Raw genomic sequence first — 14,063 nt, 5'->3', positions numbered from 1 at the left:
ACATGTCTCTCCATTTCTCTCTAAAGAGGCCGGCCCCTTGGAGGGTGCATCTAGCAATCCCACTACTCCAAGGTCACTCATTTCTTCTCCAATCTAACCTTGGTGAAGATACTTAGAGGTTCTCTATTTTGGGAACTTGGAGAATCCTATTCTTCCATCCAAATCCATAGATTTAAGATGCAGGGAATGAAGGCCCTCTCTTTGGGTGATTAGCCTTTGCTTATGCAAAGAGTAATCTACAAAGGTATAAATCTCAACTCACTTTGTTTTGAGTTGATTAATGGTTCACCAATCTACTAGGCTTTGAATTTCATGGTTAATGTTTTGTTTTTAAGTGCATGCAAGCATGATTCCGCCTTTAATTGTTAATTGCATGCTTATTAATGTTGCTTAAAATGAACATGTTTTCACAAAAATCATCCTTCAAGTGGTATCAAAGCCTAGGTCTAGTAGTTGGTGAATCCTTTTGGGTTTTGTAGTTCATAGTTTGTGATTTAAAAGTTGTAATATGTTACAAGCTTTATTCTTGTTTCTTTGAATGTAAATTTTGTTAGAAAATTTGCCATCTCAAATGTTGTAGATGTAGTTCATATGAGCATGAATATTGGAGCTAAAATTTGGTGCCATGACTTTGGGGATTTTCGGCCAAATCCAAAGGGTGGATTTTTGGGTTCTTGTTTGATTTGTTAAAAGTGTTTTCAAGTGACTTTTGGAACCCCTATGTACCCTAGTTTGGTTAGATGTTATTTCCCTAAAGTTTGAATGGTTTTGGAATGTTTTTGGGTGAAAAATGTTCATGGAAAATTTTGAGTTTTTTCATGAGTGTTCTTCATTGTTCTTGACATTTTTGCCAAGAACAAAAAGGTTTGTGTTTTGATTCAAAGTTTTGATTTATTTCATAAAGTCTTTGTTTTGTGTTTTATCAAATGTTTTAATGTGATAGAAATTGTGTAAGGTGATGGAAATGGTGATAGGTGTGTAAGAAGTACTTCTCTTACACACACATCACTTGCATGAATTTATGTCACAAATTCCACTTGCAAGGCTTTATGAAATTGTTGAAAAAATTTCCAAATTTTTGTGGACTTATCTCCACTCCCTTTCCCTCTCTAAAAACCGGCCCTCCCTCAATGGGAGTACTTTTGGGTCTTTTATGCAATTACATAAAGTTTTGATACTTTTGTGTATTTGCACTTTGGCCCAAAAGTTTACGTTTTTACGTTTAGGTCCAAAAACGCTAAAGGACAAATTGTTTTGCTCCTTTAATGAAGTTTTTGCATTGATTAAATTTTGGGTTCTAGTGTAATTACATGAAGTAGTGGACTTTTGTGTCTTTACAAAGTGACCCCAAAAGTTTTGCAATATAGCCCAAAAGTTGAGGTTAATTGCTTTATGGCCCAAAAGTTGTGGTTATTGCATATTGGCCCAAATTAGGTTGAGAACAAAATTGTTTTGTCTCTTTAAATGAGAATTGGATTTTCATTTCATTTAGCTCCATTTAAATCAATTTTATGGATACAAAAACCAAATGAAAATGTTGCATTCTATTTAATTAGTTAAAGAGTTAATTAATTAAAGGGTGATTATGAACCTAAGCCTAATATAATTGAGCTATGTGAAAGGCCGTTTCAAATTTGTTTGAACCATGGGAATGTGTAGATTAGATTTTGGTTGTAATTTGATTTGATCAAATGTTGTAAAAGGGCTTAAGCTCTTCTTTACTTTAAAGTAATTTGTTTTATGCAAATGTTGTAATGAGCATAAGCTCACCTTTACTTTGAAGTACTTCTTTCTTGCTTTATATGATATTCATGAAAATGAAGTAGTTGGGTCCAACGCCCCTAAGACAACACGCCTTAATGTGATTAAACACGTAACTAAAATCAATCTCCATCCCTAGATCGAGATTCAACACAAGGCTCGTGTTGAATCTAAACAAAGGTTCATAGTCATCCTAAGGCCCTAAGGCAACTATATAGTCCATCAAATGAATGCTAAGGTTATATTAGTAGTATCATATACTCTTGCTTTAAAAACCGTTTTATAAGCATAGTGGGAGTATTATATACAACTAAAAACAATCATATGGACCAATAGTTGTAATAGGACCAAAATTGTTTTAATAGAGATTAAAATGTATGTTTATATGTGATGAGACCTAAAACCCTCAACCAAACCATTATTAAGTTGATAAGCATGAGAGTGCTTAGAACACTCTTTCGTAGGCCTTCCACCGTGGTGGGATCCAATCGTTTATGACTTGTACACCGGCTTCACCCTATCATGGGGGAGTACAAAGTGCATGCTTATACTCAGGAGGAATCCATATACATATGATGAGGTGAGTGTAGGCAACGAGGATGGCCTACATCGTATCATCGTGAGGCTATTCTTGAACCCCTTCACGAACTAAGCATGGTGGGAATGACTTAACTAAGTGCAATGGAGCCAACATCATATCATTGTGAGGTGACATTCTCTAGAGGCCAAATAAGATGGGTACTTGCATTAGTTGCAAATGAGTAAGCGTACTCTCTCATTATTATTAATGCTAGCCAACATCATATCATTGTGAGGTGGGTTTGGTAATAGTGAGCCTCCCATACCCTACTAAGAGTTTCATCCAAAACTCTCAAATTCCAATGAGGGATATGGAATTTGCCAAAAATAGTGGGTGGTGCTATTTTGATTTAAAGACCCGAATCAAATGGCTTAAAATCAATCAATTTATATTCGTTATGTATTTGTTTACCAATATATTTGCAAACGCTATCCAACACTTGACAAATAAAAGCCGAAAGTTTAGTTTCCGGACTTAGTACTACAAAACCATAGATTGTCTTTAATGGCTTGTAAATGTACCTAAGTAGTCTCATCCTCACAATCTTCCTATTGATAATGTATCATTAGAAGAATATGTTAGAAAAGTCTATCATAAAGAGGACAACAATTTTAAATGTCATAATTCTTCAATTACAAATTGTTGTATGAAGAAATAAGAGTTGCTTTGAACAACCCTTAATCAATACAAACATTAGTGCTTGTTTCTTTGTTACATGAACAAGGAACTTGAGAAGAAAGCACAAAGCATGGACACTTAATGTGCCATAATTCTTCACTTACAAATTGTTGTATGAAGAAATGAGAGTTGCCTTGAACAACTCTTGAAAGTTTGTAATTATGTTTAGAACATAATGGTTGGTTGACAAAAATAGTCCATCAACATGGACTTATGATGATTTTGAATCATTGAGTGTTGAAGTGATAAACCACTTAACGAGACGGAAACTAGGCAAGGACTTCACTTTTGTTTCCCTATCCTAATGGTTCACTAAGTTTATTGTAAACTATGTAGTGAACAATAACCACAAGCTCTCCAAATTGTTTGATGTGTATAACACAATTGAAAAAGGTTTCAAGAGAGATAGTGGGAGTTTAGGGACCATGACTAATGTAGTCGAAGGTGAAAGTCAAATGAAGAAGATTAAATTAACTCCAAGGGAACAAACTTTCTTTATGAAAGGATGGACATTGGAAGGGGTATTTGCAAGAAATGTCTTGCAAGTGTCAAGAACACACCTTTCGAAGGTGTTGTAAATTGTTCTTGAAAAGTTCAAAACAGTTGGTTCTTCTACTTGAATGCTTGATTCCGTATTAGTAACTATGTTTTACAATCGTTGTAAAAGTGTGACTAATAAGAAGTAAAAGATATATGAGAGAAGAAAAAGGTGCTTCACATTCGGAACGTGAATAAAATAAAGATCTCTGCGAAAGCAGATAGTACTTACTTCCTCATATGAACTACCAAAGAAATTGGAAAAACCAAAGATTGTCTTTACATTCCAATTTTAAGGAACTAAATTCCGTCACTATATGAAATGGATAAATGTTTTGTTTGACAAAACATTGTTCTTTATTAATCAATGATTGGATTATGGTAATCTAATTGATTGTCTCTATAGTAGAGATAATATGGTGGTGTTAACTGTTTAGAATATAATGATGCTTAAAACCCAAAAGGTTGCAAGGTAGTGACTAATCCCAACTAAGTTGTGATTCCTCTAAAAACATAAGTTATGAGTTGGTGAAAGATGGATACTTTGGATCGGTAGATCCGGATCCAATACCTTCTTATTAAAATTGTATGGAGGCGAAATGTTCGAATCTTTATTCTTTTGGAAAGAAGAAAGAATCACAAAATTGTTGAGGTTAAGTCACTTAGATGTTAGTGGCACTTGTCCACAACATAATACTACTCATGTTATATGACATTCACCGAAGATCACTCTCGGTTGGACTATAGTTTATTTTGAATAAACACAAGTTCGAATACTTTGCAAAAGGTTTCAAAGAATTCAAGAAATGTAAGTTGATGAGTAAGACATCTAAAGTATTTACATCCTTAGATTTGATCCAAGGAATGGTAACACTTTAGAATAGTTTTCTTGAAAGATATCAAGGAAAATAGCATCGTAAGATAATGAATTTCTCCTTTAGGAGAAGAACGAACTCGAATAAGATTTAGTTCGTTAGATGTTATCTATTACCCATATATAGGATATATACTTCTAAAACAATATGATTGTAAATTAGAAGATCTTCCAATATTTTCATGACTCCATAAGATGTAGTTGGAAAGAAAAACAAGTCTCAAGCATGTTAAGATTTGGGGTTGTGTGCTAATAAGCAATATTTGTTTGATAACAATCTTGTGGGATATCCTTAAATTAACTTTTGGATATCGCTTCTATAAACCAACTAACAAATGTTGTTTTGTTGGGTAGTTCATTGTAATCTTACAATGTGATTTGCCTAAAAGCAAATGAACGTGAGATAGAACTCAAAGAATGGGTTCTTTGAGAGACAAGATAGTAATCAACAAATATAACAACCTAGTTCCTATACCAAAAGCTTCAAGGTAGTCAAGAAGGATTTATAAACCGTCTCAGTTGAATGGTTTGAACTTTATGACTATGTCATAGAGTTACACCTCTTAATTCGAAAGAAATAAGAATGAAAATCCTTATGACTACATTGAGTGTATATATGATATATACTCAAGAAAATGGTAAAGTATCATTTGACCCGAAATAATGAAACCTTCATAAGCTAATTGGTAGCTTAAGGTGACTACAATCAAAGAGAATGGTTGACTTTGAAGGAACAATTTTTGACGTAGTCTTAGTTTCAATTAATTCGAAGATTGCTAGCTACAACTAAATGGTGATTCAATGTTTGGACATAATATAGGTTTCCGAAACCATTATTAAGATAGTCTTGATAATATATGTCTAAAACTATGAATCACAAGACATGTAAGTTGTAGAGATCCATCCATCCATCATGGATCTTAGCAAGCTAGTGGGAGCTATAAGCATCTTATGAGAGAAAGGTCAAATCGTTTGATTTCTCATAAAGATGTAAATGAATCTTTTGTTTACTAGGTTTACAAAAGATTAGTGGGAGTTAATCATATTCCTAAATTTGTATATATATATAAATATATATGTGATATATATGAATGTATATATGATATATTAATTTTGGAAATGAAAAGAATATTTCTTCGTTAAAGTTATGACTTTAAACATTATATGAAGATAGAATGTATATGGGAGACATAGTCTATAAACATGGGATGGAAATCTATAATGATAGATTTTAGGATATAATTGGATTATATCAAGCCCTAAATAATAGACAAGAGATGCTAGGAAGTTTCTCATATGATGATAAACTTCAATCAAAAGGACAACTCTAGTGAGACTAAGAAGTTGCTCTTCTCAAAGAGAACGTACCCTTTGACTCCCAAAGAAATAATGCGTAAATACAATCCTTTATGCATACGCAGAAAGGTGATTTATGTATTTCATATTGTATGAAAAACATTGATATGAGTTGTACCTAGAACGGTACAAGACGATATCAGTGCAAGCCCAAGATCAGAACCATGGCAACTGTCAAGTGAGTCCTTAAGTATTTAAGAAATACTAAAGGATAGATTCCTCAAAGAATGAGGAAGAATTAGAGTAACGTAAAGGAAGCGTAAATGTATTAGATTATGAATCTAATCCATCATTGGATGTTTCTTCATTATGAATGAAGAGATAAACGGATATCTCTTTATTATGACTAAAGAGATATTTGGATGGAAACATTAAAGTAATGACTTTAGTGTGTTCCATTATGAATGCAAAATATATTGCCATAAAGAAGCTTACAACAATGTTGTTTGGATGTGAAAGTTCATTCATGAACTCTCTATTCGGTTCCAACCAGAAAGTGTATCTAGTGTATCGACACTATGACACTAATGGGGCGATAGCTCAAGCCAGGGAATCAAGGTCTCATCAAGGTCCGAACTCATATGAGAGACCGAACCACATGATTGAGAATCATGTATAATGGTGACGTCGTTATTCTCAAGGTTGCTTCTATGGATAACATATAGATATCCATTGTCTGGGCCTACTATTCAGCCATTTATGAAATGACTACAGAAGAGGTATCATCACTGATGACTAAGCTGATTGGCTCTAGTGCAAGTGGGAGATTGTTGGAAATGTGCCCTAAAGCCAATCATATGATGATACTTTACGGACATTTCACATGTTAAACTAATCTAGTTTAATATAAAGGGCAAAGATTATTGTTTGAGCCGTCTCATATAAATGTTATATGCTTAAACGATAAAGTCCAAGGAATATGTGATTGGGAGAATGCGATCTAATGAAGTTAGATTCATGAGACCATTCTTTCGTAGACACATCCTAAATGTTCCTGATCATAGGATTGCCAATTGGGCATTGACAGTCCGTTAAGATCAGTACGCGCTGTGTCTTCTCTCAGGGAGAGTGACTAGTCTCGAGTCATTGGTGTGTGTGACATCAAGACAAGTACGTAGGTGCTTAATAGAGAATGAGTTCACTGAACACGATCAACGAAGAGTTCTCATATTCATGTCACATGAGAACTCATGGTTGGGATAATGCAAAGTAGTCCTTTGACCTGAGGCATCGTCGTTGTCTTGTGGTTAAGTCCTTGATCTTTGATTATGTCAAACGTCATTCCATTGGAGTGTCCACGGCATCGTTGGGGTTAAGCCACTTAGCCATGGAGGCAAGTGAATGCGCAACAAGGGATCTCTAACCTTCAAACTGTTTGAGGGAGAATACTCTATGATATGATTTAGAATCTCTGGCCAAAGTATGAATGAGATTTAGGAATGCGTTCCAAATCACATTCAAGGTAATCATATAAGCACACGAATCGCATTGGATAGTAGACATGAATAAATAAACTATCAAACCAAACAATGTGGTCAAGAGTATTGTATTAGAGAAAGACCCTATTGCATTTGTAATCCTAAACTGAATAGGTTCTCCACCTCTTCTGATTAGCTTGGGTAACCATGATATGCTGCTAGGTGTCACTCTTGGTTTGTGGAAGCCCTAAACGTGTATAATCACTAAAGGGAGAATTGAAAGTAAGTTTCAATTCACAATCGATTTGAAAGAGTTTGAATCGCCCACTGCCTCGCTAAAAGGAACCTAATGGATCGTACACCGTGTAAGGTGGAGATTGAAGAAACAATGGAGATGAGTAAGAATAATTAAATGGTTTAATTATTTATGGCAAGGATTAATTAATATGTTAATTAATCAAACGAATAAGTTCGTTAAAGACCTCGGGATAGTTTTGGACGTTTAGGCCCAATGGGCTTCGAACGTCAAGCCCATTGACTTAAGTTGTATGACAACTTAATTCACAAAAGCCCAAAAGCCCAAACAACACCATAAGGCCGGCCATATGATTAAGGGTAGTGAACTTGGACTTATTTACAAGTTTGCCACTCAAATGAATAAAGGTATAAATATGACTTTATAGCCAAAATTCATTAAGGGTTTGTTTTGGAGAAAATTGGAGAGAACATGTCTCTCCATTTCTCTCTAAAGAGGCCGGCCCCTTGGAGGGTGCATCTAGCAATCCCACTACTCCAAGGTCACTCATTTCTTCTCCAATCTAACCTTGGTGAAGATACTTAGAGGTTCTCTATTTTGGGAACTTGGAGAATCCTATTCTTCCATCCAAATCCATAGATTTAAGATGCAAGGAATGAAGGCCCTCTCTTTGGGTGATTAGCCTTTGCTTATGCAAAGAGGAATCTACAAAGGTATAAATCTCAACTCACTTTGTTTTGAGTTGATTAATGGTTCACCAATCTACTAGGCTTTGAATTTCATGGTTAATGTTTTGTTTTTAAGTGCATGCAAGCATGATTCCGCCTTTAATTGTTAATTGCATGCTTATTGATGTTGCTTAAATGAACATGTTTTTACAAAAATCATCCTTCAACTTTAAGGTGAAGAGGGTGAGATATTTAGTCAAGTTGTTGACTAGGTTTCTTTTGTCTATATAAGGAACTTTATAGAGATATTGTTCATTAGGGTTTTTGTGTGTTTAAAACAACAAAGAGGCAAAAGAAATATCTCTCTAAAACACATCAAAGGCCGGCCACCTTGGGGTGATTTTACTAACACATCTTTCACCCTTTGGTTATTCCTTCATCCTTCTCACTACACTAGTGGGTGAGGATCTTTAGAGGTTTTCAACTTTGGAAACTTGAAGAGAACCTAGGAGCACTCATTCTTTCAAAGTGGAGGAGGCAAGGAGGGAAGCTAGGCTCAAGGAGTTCAAGGAACAAAGGGCTTGGAGGTGGTCCATCCTTGGTCTCAAGTCTAGATCAAGAGGTATTAGACTAAACCTTCACTTTGTTCTTCTCTAAAATTGTTTTGATGCATTATATATAAACCTATGAACCTTGAAGGGGGTTTGCATGACTATAGCTTTGATAATTTGTTATAAATGCTTCTGCTGCTTTCGTATATTAAATTTGATTTGTATATGCATGATAGTCATTTTCGAAATCCCATATGAAAACTCATAATTTTCCCTTCACTTGGATCCAAGGCGAGTGAACGGTGCGATGTGAACATACACGTGAAGGACTGGCCCTGGCGCGAGTACTAACACTGGGGTGCAGCAAGATGAGCATGTACAATTATGTATGAATGACATGATAGTAATATCTCAACCATATAGTAGCATTTATCACAATTATATCGCAGTTGTCAATTATTTGGCAATATATACGCAAAGTGATGCATTTATGAAATTTTGGAAACTATAAATAAGTATAGATATAAAAATAAATTGCCCACTCACAAGTATGTCATTGGGTCGTAACCCCCAAGCCTAGCTTGACCTCGAATGTCCTCAGGATACGTTTCCCCTATATGTGAAATAACTAAAATAAAATTAATTAAAGCACATAACGGAAACCTAAATAAAACCCCCATAGTTTGCTCAAACCTAGGGTTTAAATATATGAAATCGATCTACTCGACGTCACGGACACACACGTGTCAACCACACGCCTAAGAGTACAGGTGTACTCGCCTTCTTCGCGAATTTCTGCAGTTTTGCAGATTTTGGGCCAACCTTCAGAGCTCCTAACGAGCTCGATTCTCAACCAAAAACAATTCTACAACAGCCAAATTAAAGCTAAGAATGGGATGTATCGATCCCATTTCACAAAAAGTTCAAATACGGTCCATGTTGTTCAGGAATTTGTCCTGAAAGTGGCCAAATAACCACGGTTGTAGATTTCTAGAAAACTAGAAATTTCTTCCTAACTTCCAAAGTTGATTTCTAACTCGTTACTTAACCAAACTCAATGATTCAAAAGCCATTTTGAAGTTAGGAATGTAGAGAACAAGTTTGTACCTAATAGGAGTCCAGCTGTGGTCGAGGTTGACTGGAAAAATGGGTTGAAAGTGAGCAAATGGTCACGGTCCTTGATTGAAAAACGTGCAGTTTTATCTTCTCGAGTTTTCTGTGTAAAACCATACTTTCAAAACATAAACAAGAGATCAATATCAACCCATAGAATTGAAATAAAGGTTCTAAGGGTTTCTCGAGGCTTACCTAAGCCGTGAATGGCCTGAAAATCGTAGAACCGAGACTTACCGAGTCGAACCTTCCGAGTTGGTGAGTCAAAACTCGTCTAAACCAGATTTCAAGGACATGGTTTTGATCGTGGGACTGAGATGAGTACAATGGTGTAGCTTGTGAATTTGATCTACGAGCTTTGAAGCTTGTTCATGGCTTTACAGAGAGGATGGAGTATACGGGAGAGAGAGATAATGCTTTATTTTTATTTTTTTTCTGATTGGGTGTAGGGAAGTGGGAAGAAATGTGATTGGTGAGGGAGTGATGGGTGAGTGAATAATGGGGGGTGCACAGGTTGGATAAAAAGGAATAAAAATGATAGGATTTCAGATTTCCTGCAGTAAAAGGAAATCGAAATATGTCCGAAGTATATATTTTTACACTTTAAAATCTACGCCGACTCGTACTAGCGTGTTCAATTTAAATGTGATACGAGGAAATAAATAATTTAAGGGAAATAAACGCGTCCACGTCACTTGCCACTAAGGGCATAACCGTCAACACATACTAGGGGAGATTTTATATAGGAAAATTAGGGATGGGTCGTCACAGTTATGAAAATATTCATAATAAAAATAATGAATTCAAAATAATGATGCTGATATAATTTGAAAATAAGTTTTATTGCAAAACTTACACTGGGACTTATAATTGATTTACTGATGATTGAGTCAGCAAATAAGAAAATGATTGATGAAAAGGATATTGATGCACGCAAGCATCCTTGATCTTAAAACTAAAAGTATTTACAATTTTTAATTGGGATATTACAGGCTGAAACTTCTGCGCATTCTCACTATAATAGAATAGAAGCAATATTCAGCTTGTAATATCCCAATTAAAAATTGTAAATACTTTTAGTTTTAAGATCAAGGATGCTTGTGTGCACCAATATCCTTTTCATCAATCATTTTCTTATCTGCTGACTCAATTGTCAGTAAATCAATTATAAGTCCCAGTGTAAGTTTTGCAATAAAAATTATTTTCAAATCATCAATTACACGAAGACTAAAGCTAATCGTAGTCACCTACAAGTCAGAGTTGCCTAATGCAACCTATACGACAGGACTGGCACCTACTAGGATCCAAGACGAACGTGTGGTGTAGAGGTGAACATATACGTGAAAGACTGACCTTGGCCCTGGGCGAGCACTAACACAGGGGTGCAGCAATGATGAGTAGACTACATAAATATAAGCATGCCATAACGATTCAATAATTCTAGTGAACATAATAAACTTACATGCGCATCCTGTAGGATTATTTTAGCATTTCATAACAGTACAACATTTCTTATAACGTTATTTAATCATGACATGATATGCATAAATCAATTCAAAAGAACTTTTGGAAACTATAAAGTTTATACACACACACACACACACACACACACACGAAAACAAATGCCCATTCACTGATACATCGATGGACGGTAGCCTCCTAGCCTCGCTTATCCTCGTATGTCCTCGGGATAAATTTCACCTATATGTGAAATAACTAAAACTAATTAATTAATTCATATATACTAAAAGCTAGGAAAAACTCCTCATAGTTTGCTCAAACGGAAGGTTTAAATATACGAAAACACTTTACACGACATCACGAACCCATACGTGTCAAGCACTCACTAGCCAGAGGCCGAACGCACCCTCACGCGCAGCCTAGCCCACAACCACACACGTCCCCATGCACAGGTCAAAGGTTGATTGAACCAGGGAATATTCCATCAAAGTTGACGGAATATTCTGTTAACAGTAACGAAACTTAATGGCGCTACCTGATGCCGTTAGAATATTCCGTCAACTTTGATGGAATATTCTGCATCTTCTCTGGTGAGTCACGCTGTCTGCCGCTGTCTGGTTTACCGGTTTCTGGAAATTTTCACTTGTTTCTGGGAAATTTTTCAAAACCTTATAACTTGTTCATTTCTCAACCATTTTCAACGATCTTTATATGGAAATTAAGCTCTTAAGGAGTAGAACAATGTTGTAACTTTCAAAAGTCCAAAAAGTGGACGGGGATGGACTGAAAAAGCCTCGAAAGGTTTGGCCTATTTTTCGACTCCTCGAAAATGTGTGTCCTATGTCAACTCCACTCCAAACTTAGTCTAGGGACTCCAGGAAGTTGACTAGGTGCTTCCATAACCTTCAAAAACTTGTAACTCGGCTGGGATCACGTCGGAGCAAACTCGTCTGAGTCGAAGCTTCCGAGTTGACGAGTCAAAACACGTCTATTTGAGAATCAGTTTGTACGGTTGGGTTCGTGGGTTCGAGTGGAACACAATGGTGTGCTTTTTAAGTTCGATCTGTGAGGTTTTGAAGGTGGTCCTTGTAGTTGTTGAGAAGAGAGAGTGACGGGTAAGGAGAGATAGGGAGAAGCTGAAACAGAGAGATATGTTTTCTGATTGGTTGAAAAGAAGAGATAAAGTGTTGTCAGATTGGGTGAGAAGATGTGGGAAGGTGACTGATTGGTGGGTGAGGGTAAAAGGGCACGAATTCAATTTTTAAAGAAGAAAAATGATTAGGTTTTGTACAGTGAAAAAATCTACCCGTTTTTAACCCACTTTAATTAATCATAACTTTTTCGTTATGACTCTGATTCAGGTCTAACTCACGCTCACACACTCGTAACGACAAGTACTAATTAATTATGATAACAAGGAAAATAATTTAAAGTCAAATAACCACGTCCACGTCACTTTGCCAAAAAGGGCATAAATGTCAATTTACACACTTGGGGAGAAAATTACATAGAAAATTAAGGACAGGTCGTCACAATTTACCCCCTTTAGGAAAATTTCGTCCCCGAAATTTCAACACTTATACAGATCATAATTAAAGAACAAATATGGATAGAGATCCCTTATGCGCTCCTCTGTCTCCTATTTAGCTTCCTCAACAAAGTGGTTTCTCCGTAAGACTTTCACCATACGAACGGTCTTGTTCTTGAGAACTTTGTCTTTCCAGTCAAGAATTGTCACAGAAACCTCATGATAAGTTAAATCTGGGTTAATCTCTAACAGCTGAGGAGGAATCACATGTGACGGATCAGAGATGTATCTCTGTAGTATGGACACGTGGAATGCATTATGCACTATCAACAACTCTGGAAGTAGATCAAGTCGGTAAGCAACTTCACCCACTCGCTCAATGATCTGGTATGGCTTGATGTAACGAGGGCTTAGCTTTCCTTTCTTCCCGAATTGTACAATGCCTTTCCATGGTGACAACTTTAAGAATGCCCAATCTCCAACCTTATATACTCTGTTGGTCGAATGTCTGTTTGCTATACTTTTTTATCGATCATGGGCTACTTTCAAGTTAGCCTTTATCACCTGAATGTTCTGTGTCGTCTCATCTACTATTTCAGGACCAACCAAAGCTTTTTCGCCGACCTCAGACCAACACAATGGTGTACGATGTGGTTTCCCATACAACGTCTCAAATGGTGACATACCAATACTGGAGTGAAAGCTGTTGTTGTAGGCGAATTCTATCAAAGGTAAGCGTTTGTGCCAAACATTTCCAAACTATAGGACTAAAGATCTCAGCATGTCTTCCAGCCTCTGAATAGTTCTCTCTAACTGCCTGTCGATTTGAGGATGATAGGCGATGTTGTAGAGTAACTTTGACCTTAGAGCTTCTTGAAAAATTACCAAAAATTTCGAAGTAAATTTGGGATCCCGGTCAGAAATAATACTAACTAGAACACCATGATACTTGACGATTTCAAAGACGAAAAGTTCGGCCAACCGATTCAGCTTGAAATTTTCACGAACAGGTAGGAAGTACGTTGACTTATTAAGTCAATCTACTATTACCCAAATATCGTTATACCCATTTCGCGTACGAGGTAGCTTGTACACGAAATCCATTATGATATCTTCTTATTTCCATTGAGGTATGAGAACTGGTTACAGCAACCCGAATGGTTTCTTTCTTTCATCCTTGACCTGCTGACAAACCGAACAACGACTCACGTACTCCGTAATTTCTCTTTTCATTCCTAGCCAGTAGTAGAAAGGTTGGATAGTATGATACATCTTAGTACTT

General features: G+C 36.2%; 1 protein-coding gene across 1 annotated transcript; it reads right to left on the bottom strand.

Moving 5' to 3' along the window:
* Positions 1 to 12,892: 12,892 nt before the first annotated feature.
* On the bottom strand, positions 12,893 to 13,465 carry LOC139196274 (uncharacterized). Its single transcript, XM_070821960.1, has 2 exons — positions 13,346 to 13,465; positions 12,893 to 13,240 (listed from the first exon to the last, which is right to left on the bottom strand). Exons 1-2 carry the CDS (start codon positions 13,463 to 13,465, stop codon positions 12,893 to 12,895), a joined length of 468 nt encoding a protein of 155 aa, XP_070678061.1.
* Positions 13,466 to 14,063: the final 598 nt, after the last annotated feature.

Source organism: Malus domestica, chromosome 01, assembly GCF_042453785.1.
Source record: "Malus domestica chromosome 01, GDT2T_hap1".
In the NCBI taxonomy this organism is placed as follows: domain Eukaryota; kingdom Viridiplantae; phylum Streptophyta; class Magnoliopsida; order Rosales; family Rosaceae; genus Malus; species Malus domestica.
The sequence above is the reverse complement of the archived record's forward strand: the minus strand, read 5'-3'. Positions and strand labels throughout refer to the sequence as shown.